At 42.6% G+C, this 12,302-nt stretch overlaps 1 protein-coding gene across 10 annotated transcripts in view; it reads left to right on the forward strand.

The window, feature by feature from the left end:
- Positions 1-4,925: 4,925 nt before the first annotated feature.
- The window catches only part of dip2ca (disco-interacting protein 2 homolog Ca), a 149,018-nt gene continuing 141,641 nt past the window's right edge, over positions 4,926-12,302 (forward strand). For 8 of the 10 annotated variants that reach the window (XM_072690605.1, XM_072690620.1, XM_072690613.1 and 5 more), the window contains exon 1: positions 4,926-5,413. In XM_072690605.1, coding sequence (XP_072546706.1) covers positions 5,335-5,413 — 79 coding nt within the window. In that variant the 5' untranslated portion in view covers positions 4,926-5,334. The remainder of the gene's footprint in view (positions 5,414-12,302) is intronic. The other 2 variants (XM_072690659.1, XM_072690650.1) reach the window with 1 other exon arrangement.

Genomic DNA, 12,302 nt, shown 5'->3' on the forward strand with positions numbered 1-12,302 from the left:
AAAGAGTTGGGGGGAAACGTCTATCCCATCAACCTGGATTTGCATATCATCCAATTTACTGATGTGGATTTGGAGGTGTGCATGTATTAACTTGCTTTAGTTGAGCCTCCTGCACTCATGGACCAGTGGTGTGTTTGTAGTGTCTCTGTCTCTCTGACGTGTTTTTTCTTTTCTTTTTTTTGTTTTCTTTTTTTTTTTTTTTTTTTTTTTTTTTGTTAAGTTGATCACTTGTCCAGTTCACTCTTGTTTTTTTTTTTTTTTTTTTGGCAGAGTGAGTCCCTTCTTTGTTTCTTTGTGTCTTCCTGCAGTGTAGAGAACATGTAGAAAACTCCAAGGTCATTATTTCATGTCAAACAGATGTCTGTTGTGTGATTTCCAGTGTGTCCCTTTTGAGTTTTCACCCTCTGAATGAAAGTAAACCTTTAATATCATCATCCATTACGCATTACAGAGTAACAAAGGTTTGCTTGTGAAAGTTTTAAGATGTACAAAAACACCATTATAAATTAACAGCATTTAAAAACTTGAATTTTATTTAAACTTGAAAAATGTCTCTGCCTTAACTTTTTAGAAGAGAGATTGGAGTTTATCAGTTCTTAAAAGGGTAGGCCGAAGCGGATGATGTGGTAGGGGTGTTCTCACAGCCTTGGTCACTGCATTTGTGTAGCACAAAACTGTTGGGGTTAAAATGGATTTTTTCCCTCTCTCTTGTCTTTTGTTTTGCTTTTCTGTTGTTTGGTTTGTTTGGGTTTTTTTTTTGTATATGCTTATGGTCGGAACTGTAATGTGTGCACTTGGAGATGTGTGCTTTCACTGTACAGATGTAAATAATTGGAAAACATTAAAAAAGGTACCCTTAAATTGGTTAAGAGTAAGGTGTATTAAAATAAATGTCAATGAGAAATTGGATGCCCATTAAGTTTTGATGTTTTGTCCTTGCACCCTTCTGCAAGATCTCTTCTGGAGCAGTTCATCAGTTTGGTAGAAGTATCACCACAAGGTGGCGTCTCTCGAGCACCATTTTCTCACTGGAGAGCTCCCTGAGGGTGCAAAATAAAGGTTCGTAACTCATTTAATAGCTAACATGACTGGACAGATATTTATGTAGTAATATTGCGTAAAACCCAATACTTTCTTTGGACCTTACTGTTTTTTAAGGGTCACATTTCTTAAACATTTTCTTTTTTTTTTTAAAGTTAAACTTTTCCACTTTGCCACCTCCTCAAAAAAATGTTCTAAAAGCTATAATGACTATAATGCTATATTAAGATGTTAATGTTGAAAATGTTTGGGATGCACTAGGCTACCGCTTTCAGCTGCATATCTGCCCATTGAAAATGAAAGCATTTTAGTAATATTGAATATATTAAAGGACCTTCTGTATGTACTACTGAGTGTGTTGTGGAGCGGAGAATATGATGAGTAGTTGTCTATAAGGATTGTAATAATGTATAAAGTCAAACTTGAGAGGCATGTTATCAGTAAGCTTTACTGGAATGTAATTGCGGGTCTTAGTTGGGACATTTCACTCGAGTTCTCTTGAGTCTCTTCTACGGACATCTTCATACTTCTACACAGCTACATCTGCTGTGTCCTTGCTGGAGTGTGATGTGTAGGTGCGATGGCTCGCTTACAAACCAATAGGGGGTCAGGATGGTTTATGTTTATACTTCTCATCCAACCACAATCAAATTCACATTTTCTGGATGGCACAATTTATCGGGATATGGTTTATTTGTTTTGAACGATGACATGCCAGAATAAAAACAAACCCAAATGGAGTAGAAAGTACAGATAATTGCGTGAAAATGTAAGAAGTACAGAAGAAGAACTCCAGTAAAGTGTAGATAACTAAACTAACTAAGTTAGATAGCAAAGTATTTGTACTTCACTATTTGACAACTCTGGTCAATACTGATTAAAATTGTAGGTCTTCTATGTCTGTTCTCAGCAAAGCAATATTTAGCTTAGGGTCTGTATTAGAAAAATTGTCTCATTTAGTCGGTTTCATCTGTGTCCTAAAATGCTCTTTCCAAATCCTAAAAAGACATTTTGCTGTCCTGTCTTGTAGGTTCTAGACTATTTGTATTGCGCTACTATTCCTGCTCATGCTTGGTAATACTTCACCAAAGAGGAACTTTCCTTTTTTTTTTTTTTTTTGACCACATTTTATTGATCTTTTAGCTTTTTATTGGCTCCTGTCATTTTCTGTCTACTCCGCCTCTAAAGCTTAAAGCCGCCCGGTTCGTTATCCGTCTGTGCTAGATATATTCCCCTAACACACTAATGAAAACCCAAGCTGGCACAGGGAGACCACAGCAAACTTTTCCCAGATCATAGCCCACACATACTGTTGCACCACTGTGTCGCCCAAGTTTTATTATGAAGTTTCAAGTCCAACATGGAATTATTAACAGTGCCTAATAAACGTACATGAGAGTTTGGTGATCTTAAATACAAAACCAGTGAGGTGAGACGCCACCAATCATTCTGTGGCTGATCACCAATATTTCAATTCAACTGATTATGATTTGGGTTGTTTTTTGCCAGCCACGATTGGTTGCACTCCTTATGTATTTACTCTAGAACAGAGCATTTCACACCAAATTATTATAACTGTCTTTACATAATAACCATTTAATTATGCAGTACAGTACATTTGTCAAATGTCAAAGGCACATAATCTTCAAACCTATTTATATCATACTTTTACAAAGAACCATACACTGTGCTTGAAGAACCCTTTTTAAAGCAAGATTATGTAGCATTTCTCCTTTAAAGTAACAGCTTCGGAATCTTGCAGATGCTCCACTGATCTGTAATAGAAACTGCAATATGTAACGGGCTTGAGTTCGGTGTCCCTCAGCTTGTAAAATGCACACGAAAAGTGTATCTTTTAGGGGTGGTGAGTTTCACTTCCCGACTGTAGGGGGAGCCCAGGAGCAAGAAATGCCATTCCTCACATACTGATGCTGTATAAGTGTAGGCAGTTGGTTTCTTAATTTGTATAGCTTCACAGCAAAAAAAAAAAAAGCCTTAAAATCCAGTTGGGTGGAAGGATCAATACTAAATTAGCAATACTTTCAGTCTTCCCTTTTTTCCCCCGATGAAAATATCAATTGTACCCTCTCCCTATGGTGAAAAGAATGGTGATTCAAAATGTTTCAATGCAACCAGTAGATGGAGTAGGTCTGCACCATCCCTTTCCTATGGTATTGGGATATGGGATCATCATCATTTTTCAGTTGGTGACATGCCCACATAGGGAACTACGCTATATGAACAGGGACACCTGCTCATTTATTGTTTTCTCCAAAGTCAAGAGAATTAAAATTACTCCTTTTAGTTCTACTGTCTCCTGTCCAGGGAAAGCTTTCTTTTACTAGGTTGTGGAGCACTGCCGTGAGGATTTGATTGCATTCAACAACACGAGTGTTAGGGAGTTTAGGATGTTGGATGATCACCACCCCACCTCATCCCCCAACTCCCTAATGGAGCACCATCATTCCAGAGAAGACAGTTCCACTGCTCCACAGCTCCACAATGCTGGGAGCTTTAGGAATAGTGCCAACAGGTGCATGTCTATCTGCTCCAGAGAATCCTGTTATATTGGCAATGCCACTCTACTGGGACTAGACAAGCTGTGTGTGTGTTTGTGTGTGCATTTGCAAATCCATGTCAGCAATAGGTGCAACTTAAAGTAGCTAAATGTATTCATTAGAAAGAGTGGGCGTAAAGATTCAAAAGCATGAATTTGAAGAAGCAAGGGTGAGGATTTCATTCCCATGTCCACAGTACCAACTGTTAAGCATGGTGGTGGTATTTATGTGCTATATCTATTGCAACATGTATTTGTACTTCACTATTTGACAACTCTGGTCAATACTGATTAAACTTGTGGGTCTTCTATGTCTGTTCTCAGCAAAGCAATATTTTGCTTAGGGTCTGTATTAGAAAAATTGTCTCATTTAGTCGGTTTCATCGGTGTCCTAAAATGCTCTTTCCAAATCCTAAAAGGACATTTTGTTGTCCTGTCTTGTAGGTTCTAGACTATTTGTATTGCGCTACTATTATATAAGAGTGGGCATAAAGATTCAAAAGCATCAATTTGAAGAAGCAAGGGTGAGGATTTCATTCCCATGTCCACAGTACCAACTGTTAAGCATGGTGGTGGTATTTATGTGCCATATCTATAGCAACATGCTCTGCCATTGCTTCATTGAACTGGGACACTGAGCAAAGTGGATGCAATACTAAGAAGGAAGACTACCCCTGAATTCCTCAGCACAACCTCAAACTGTCTTCTAGGCAACTGAGAATTTGACACAATTGGGTGATCCAACATCCAACGTGACCCTAAAACACATTAAAGATGGTTGTGGAATGGATAAAGCAGGCCTTCCCAAAGACCTGACCTCAAATATGTGGACTGTGCTTAAAATTCGGGGGCTATGCCAGATAAACAAATTGAATAGAATCCTTGCCATTCCGCCAAAAGGAGTGGTCAACAATTCAACCAGAATTCTTCCAGAAGCTTGTTGATGACTACCAAAAGCATCTGCCCGTGGCTGTACTTACTAAGGGACATTTAACCAAATATTAGATGTGCTTTGTGTATATTTTTGGCCTTGTAGGCATCGCTTTGACCATTCTGATTTCAGAATCCCCCTCAATTATTATTATTATTATTATATTACAATGCAAGAATTCAAAGAATTCATTGAAAGTCCTCTATACTATACAAATTACTATACCATACATAGGTCTCCTGTACTTATGTATGCACCCTCTTTTGATGGGCTGCTAGACCGACATGAGTAGCATTATCCACACTTCATTTTCGACGCCCCCTTGTGGTCATTGGAAAAACAGCACGCCCCTTTGCGTCATGCAAGAGCGAGATAGAGAGAGGGAGTGAGTGTGTGTGTGTGTGTGTGTATGAGAGAGAGAGAGAGCGACGGGCAGAGGGAGCTGCGGACGCTGCCGTGCGATCAGCGAGCCTCGCCGCCACACACACCGACTCACACACACGCGCACGCACACACTGCGCCTCTCTCCAAAACCGCCCAGCCTCCGAGTGCACCGTGGAGCCGCTCAGACATGGCTGGGCTTCGCTGAGAGAGAGAGAGAGAGAGAGTCAGTCTATTCTGCACACACAAACCCAGCCTGTGTCCACCATCTCTTTATCTCTCTATTTATCTATCGCTTCAGACACCTCCATCTCCTGAAGCCCTTATGCACCGCTGCGGCGCGGAGACAGAGCAGCGCTGACAGACTCGTCTGAGAAAGAAGAGAGAGGACGAGAGTGATTTTATTCCCTTTTCCAAACGGACAATGGCGGACCGCGATGCGCTGCCCCTTCCTCTGGAAGTGCGAGCCAGATTAGCTGAGCTGGAGCTGGAACTGTCGGAAGGTAGGACTGGCATTACCGAATGTGTGTGTGTGTGTGTGTGCGTGCGCGTTTTTCGGCTTTGTTGTTTTCGAAGTAGCGAAACGGTTGTGGAGAAGACGTTAGCTGCCTGACTCCCCCTCCTGTCCTCTCCTCTGCTCTCCTCCCTCACCTACCAACCACACCACCACAACCAACCGACACCAGATGTTGAAGGCGAATTATTCCTCCAGCAGTCGACTCTGTCTCTCTCTCTCTCTCTCTCTCTCTCTCTCTCTCTGTGTGTCTCTCTCTCTCTCCCTCTCTCTCTGTCTCTCTCTGTGTCTCTCTCTCTCTCTCTCTCTCTCTCTCTCTCTCTCTCTCTCTCTCTGTGTCTCTCTGTGTCTCTCTCTCTCTCTCCCTCTCTCTCTCTCTCTGTGTCTCTCTGTGTCTCTCTATCTGCTGCTGCTGCAGATTGGCGAGGGGGAAAGGCGAGGCTCAGCCCTCACGTTTCCACCGCATTTCTTTTGTCGCCAGTGAAACCAGGGGCTACTCGGTTCTCCGCGCTCCGACTGACCTTGAATGAGCCGTTCAAAGACTTCACACTTCGCGTTGAATGTATGAGAGTGGAAAAACATCCGCATCGCCCTCCTTAAACCAACTGACCAGGTCCTCCTCCCCTCCAGCGCTGGCCGTGTCACCGGGGCTAGCTAACGTTAGCTCAATACCGGAGGCTAGCGTTGAGGCAGTGGGTGAACGGATTTGAACGACCGTTGACTTTTCTTTTTTTTTCGTCGTCTCGGATCGATCATCTTCATCCCAATAACGGATCTGATTCACTCATGTCTCATTATTATTATTATTATTTTTAATATAATAATATAGCTATTATTATTATATATATCTAAACATGTAAAGTTAGCTCGCTCGCTCCACATTTGAATTTAGTTAACGATAAACTTGACCAGAGCAGTTCATTATCAGTCACTTATCAGTTAACACTACGGATTCAACACGAACTGAATCGCCAGCAAATGTTTCAAAACGACAAGAGCGAATAAATCTGGTTAAATTAGACGGTCATGTTGTTGGCCGGCAGCGAACAGAGCCAGACCGGCCTTGTATTTGCTGGTCTTACGCCAGTTTTATTTAAAAGAAATAGCTAGGCCCTCCAGTTCATTTGAGCTGGGGATTTTATGTACTGGACTAGTACACCTCTGGTGACATTAAAGCCATTCCCCCCTCAATTCACTCATCTTTTCGTCGACCGAAGGCCACTAGCTAGTCCATCCTCTCCGAAGCTGCATTTCGGTTTGGTCCGTTAACCGCCACCGTTTCTGTCTGGTGGCGCGCGGCGTCCTCGAGACCATTTAAGGCGAGAAGAGCTCTCGCTCAAGTTGCCGAGGAGAGCACTGGAGACTCGAGTCGACTGCCAGGATTAAGCTGTAAAAACCACACTTTCCTACCAATATTCGGTTATTTTTGTACCCGTTCTCAAGTACTGAAGTCCTACTGGATGGCCGTGAGTTGGCAGCAGGATGGGGGACGTGTTTCTGATTAGCTAGGTGCGTGTTGAGGCTGGAAGCCATCTTCACCCTCTTCTTCGAGCTGTGATGTTTTAGATAGCTATAGCGAGCTGCATTTCTCTGTTTGATGGAGGAATAAATAGCTTAGTCTGAACCTACAGCTTTGTAGCTTCAAAACGACCCCGGACTAGCTGTGTTCCTGACTGACAGTAAGTTCCAGTCTTTACACACATGTAGCAGAAAAAGTTCATGGACTGTTGAACGGTTCATGAATCTGTGGACTGATGGAGAGAGGCTAGGCCTCAGGCAGGTCCCTAGTTTTAGGTAAGAGAAGCCAGCTAGTTTCAGTTGGGATGCAGTGTTTTGTAAGGACTAGGCTAGTATCAGTGGGCACCACCATCCACAACTCCGTGGAATGACATTACTGTAAAAGTTCAACATTAAAACCTTGCGTTTCCATTTTTACTCATTTTTACTTGATATAATTTAAGGGGAGCAGTTATTCTTGTTCAGTTGTGCATTGCATCCAAATTTGATGATGAATGGACCAATAGAAATGCTCCAAAATGACCTGGAATACAATCTTTGTACATTGCAAGTTTCTATTGTGGTGGTACAAGGCTTTAGTGTGACAGCAACCATAAACATAATATAGCTACATGTACGATTTTTGATTCTGAGGCTCAAATCCAGTCTGATATCTGGACTACTACACAGATTGGTTCAGCTCAGGAAAAGTGCACCTAGAGCTGAACAGTGCAAACCGAGGCACATACCTAATTGACAGATTAGAGACCATCATATGAGACTGAGAAGTGTGTTAGCAATAGCTTTACATAGGTGTAAGGGGCAGTGGTGGCTCAGCGGTTAGAGCGCCGGGATATTGATAACAGGGTTGTGGGTTCGATTCCCGGGCTCGGCAAGCTGCCACTGTTGGGCCCTTGAGCAAGGCCCTTTACCCTCTCTGCTCCCTGGGCGCTGGAGTTGGCTGCCCACCGCTCTGGGTGTGTGTCTGTACTCACTGCCCCTAACACGTGTGTGTGAGTGTGTGTTCACTACCAGATGGGTTAAATGCGGAGGACACATTTCGCTGTACACTGTACAGTGACAAATATGTGCACCTTTACCTTTACACTGCACACACACAGACTTTCTCTTCAGTTTACTGACATTGTAGTGAACACTTTAGTAAAAGTAGATGCCCAGTTGAATACAGTGGGAATCATGGGTTGTATTTTGAGTGGAAGTAGTCTGTACTATATACACCAGGACTCTACTTTCAGCTTGCTCCATAGTCCTCTAATGAGATGTCAGAAGCTTCTTCAGAATATTTCCTCATGAGGGATGATATTCTCTAAAACCTGCTTCTGGCAAAAGACTAACGCGCTTTCTCTCGGAAGCACCTCGAAACCTATTATGCATATTTTTTTCCAGTGCATCTCGGTGGAGTCACGGTGAAGACTTGCCTTGTTAAGCAGCCGTCCGTCAGCTGTCACCCGCAAGGCTCAGGCAGGAGAGTGCGAGTGTGTGGAAGGAGCATAGGAAAGAGGGGTGGTGGAGTGAGTCCTCTCTGCCATTGTGGGGTACAGTAGATGCAGGAGGATGCAAGGCCCAACAGAGGATGAGGAGAGTAGCTATGAAATTCCTTCAGCTTTTTAACTTGTTCCCCCATAATGCAGTCTCCTCTACAGGCACATCTGGGCTTCATTTTACACATCCTCCGAGGCCCCAGGCATCTGGTGCTCCAATACACAGTGAGGCAGCAGCATTAACCCCTTCCTCCCTGCGATTTGCACTCCTCAAGCGTGAGGCACAATGACTGTGTAGCACCTGTTTCATAAAACTAACACCTACGCATGGGATGTCTGGAGGAATCAGAATGACCCTTTTATTTTCCTCTTTATGACAGGAATAAGGAGAAAGGGTGGCAATTATTCTGCATCTGGCAGTTTTGGCTTTGTTGATGTGCCCTTACCAGTCAAGGTTTTAATTTTTGTCTTAGAGCAGAAGCAACAGCTGGCTGTGCACTTGTCATACCGTATGCCTGACACACCCCACATTTCCCCACACTAGAGCCTTTTAGTTTAACCTAGTATTTGGTACTAATTAAGATGATATTTTTAGATGCCCTTCAAGCTTCATTAGGTATAATCAGCTTTTTTAGTGTTAATGTGCATCGCCATTCGCTTCACACTTTGAAACTTCTGCTTTCCCCTGTCCAGTGCAAAATTACACCTCTCCAGTGCAATCCCAACTAAACCATGTTTTGGGCCATATGTGACAACGAGAGGCATATTTGCAACTCTTCTTTGGATTTTACATTTCAGTGCCCATTCATTCAACAGTCCAAAAGACAATATGATTGGTCAGTAAACTCTAATCCTGCATCCAACAGAAACATCACTTACCTTGCTCTGCACCCAACAGGCTACTTTATGAGCTCCACCAATTTTATAGAACAAGTATATATATATATATATGTATATGTATATATATATATGTGTAGTTGCAGACTGTAAACCATCTGTTGCAGCTACTCATTCAACACTGGGCAGCTGCTGACCACAGGACCATGATTGACCAGATATTATCTGGTTGTTATTCTGAGCACAGCAGTGTCACCGGTAGTGAAATGGTAGTGTGAGTTCTGCTGTTACTAGTGCATTAGGCACATTAGTGTTGCTGTTTTTTTATGTGTCAGTGTCACTTCCACGTTGAGGGTAGTATGCCTCTCAAGGGCAGCTGTAGTCAGAAACTGACTGGATGGGCTACAGTTTTTAGGTATACATGAGCAAAGTTAGTAGGTGCTTCTGATTATGCAGCTGACTGTGAACCGTGTCCCATGTGCAGGTTTTTGCCACTGTTTTTGTTGAGCTGTGTTGCCATGACCATGGAGCTGGAAGTGGTTCTTTTAGAATGACAGGAGGTGCAATATGATGCTGTGTATGTGTCCTGTGAGGGACATTTTCAAGGCAACTGTGACCTGCGATGTTGCTGTGCTGTTCAGCTGTTTGAGTGCTCTAATGCCATTTACTAGTAAGTGGTTGAAGTTTTAAAATATTCTTCAAAGCATAGTCTACCAATTCTCTATATGTGCTGCTTTTATTGGAGTAATTGTCTCTACTGTCCACATGATGCTTTCTATTAGATTTTGAATCATGTTAGGATTTTGATGCATTCAGCGACAAACGTTACTGAGGTCAGGCTGTTGGATGATCACCACCCCACATTACCCCCAACACCACAACTCATCCCAGAACTGTTGGATGGATCACCATTATTCCAGAGAAGACAGTTGTCCACAGATTTAATGCTGGAGGGCTTTATAGCCCTCTAGCTGGTGCTAGGCAGTTGATTGAAAATGAGTAGTAACTAACATTCAGTCGGCAGCATGGAAACAACATGGAACTCAAACACTGAGCAAGCCCAGCTGCTTATGTAATCATTCATTTACTCGTAATCGAGGAAAAATGTTCAATTAATGGTGATATTGATTTGAGGTCATATTGTCCAACACTACCTCTAACACACGCCTGGCATAAGGCATGATGCCAATGGGTTTATAGGTTTGTGTTTATCTGCTCCACAGAGTCCTATTCTGTTGTCAGTACTTGTCTACAGGGACTAGACAATCTGTGTGTGTGCATTTGCACATTTGTGTCAGCAATCGGTGCAACACAGAGTAAATGAATGCATTCATTAGAATAGTGAATCTGTCTGTTCATGACTGTTGGCACATAACTGTCACAAGTGGACCTAATGGCAAAATGAAAATGTAAAGAAAATGGTAGGATAAAGCGTAAAAGTCGGATATAGTGACCTTGGCATGAATTCAGCGCACTGCTGTGAAATGGAGGGAATTATTTTAGATCGAAGCGTGTCGGCCCAAGGAGGATATGAGTACTCCCACCTCTTTCTCCTCTAACGGCTGCGACAGCTCAAGGTCCCTTTGAGTGACTCCTGTTTTATTGATGTGTGCACAGATGAGTCCTTCGATCAGAGGGCCGTAGAGGGACGCCTCATAATAGTAAATAACTCAGATCACCATTGATCTACTGCTTAAAATACATGGTGTCACACTGAATGTAAATCGCTACTGATATTAGATGCTGTCCAACAAGGATTGTTTACATAGCCTTCTGTAGGCCTGTCGACGTGAAGAAGTCCTTGTGCACTTGCTAGCTGGGCTCCATGGCCTGACGTTTAAACATCATGCACAACAGAAAAAGGAAATGGTTCTTTCTGACAAATAACTTGATATTTTTCTACCTTCCTGTTTGGTTGCTGGCCTACTTTCTGTAGTTGTTTATCATCAGTTTTTAAAGCAGATTCACTAGTCTCTTGTGAATTTTTGTTTTTCCTGGCTCACGGTGTGAATGTGGCCATATTGATAAGCCAAGCTTGAGCACAGAAACTGTCCTCAGATGGCACAGAGTTCTTTTTTGGAGGGTCTGTGTCCATGTCTTAAAACCTAGAGTGAATACAGATACATCTTCAAAAGTCACGTTAAATGTCAAAAATAAAGTCCCTTTCGAGGGAAAATGATAACAGTAGTACTGGTATTAACTTAAAAAGCAGTTTCCCCATGGGAGTAGAAGAAAGAATCCTTTTGACCTACATTGGTTGGAGTCACAGTCCTCCTTTGGGACTTAGTATGGCATGGGAAGGGATAATGCCATTGAAAGGGACTTTACTGTAGTGATACTGTGGTGTTATGCATTTGACGGATAAGCAGCAGATGTAAGCTTTCTTTTTCAGAATGCTTTATTTTTTGGAAAGCGAGACTTAAGGCAGTCACAGACCTCATAAAGCAGTCACTGACATCGTTACATCATTCAGTACTGTACTACCTTCATGCTGTTGTATTGTTGCATATAGCTTTTCCCTCTTTTCCTTAATCTTTTCCTAATATGTTTTTAACAGGATGGTTGCTTCTCGTGTGACTTCAGAGTTTTTCCACTGTGAAAATGTCAAATCTAGAGTGGTGGAAATGACAAAAGCTTATTTGTCTGAAGCAGTGCTTGTCTGCATGGCCTTCATTTTCAGAATCCTTCTGTAGTAAACAGTGGTTATGTCAACAAAGAAGGCCCGCTCTATTTGTGGTATTGTAAAGCACAAACATCGCTTTGAGTTTCTGTCCGCTGTTCTCTCTCTCGAACTGTAACCAAAGTTTTCTAATCTTGCTGTAGGTGTTGCTTGGAGTGTTAGCTGTTGTTTGGTGCTGACTGAGAAATATGTTGCATAGGTGTGTTCCGAGTGCTGATGGGACCTGACAGCAAGCTGCCAGTGGGGTCGAGGGGAGGCTTCCCATGGCGAATGGTGGTGCTTGGGTTGTGTCACTAACACTCACCTCTGTGTGGCCGTGGGGGCGGGATCATGGCATTTGCTAAATGCCAGGAATAATTTTG

This window comes from Salminus brasiliensis, chromosome 1 (genome assembly GCF_030463535.1).
Source record: "Salminus brasiliensis chromosome 1, fSalBra1.hap2, whole genome shotgun sequence".
In the NCBI taxonomy this organism is placed as follows: Eukaryota; Metazoa; Chordata; class Actinopteri; order Characiformes; family Bryconidae; genus Salminus; species Salminus brasiliensis.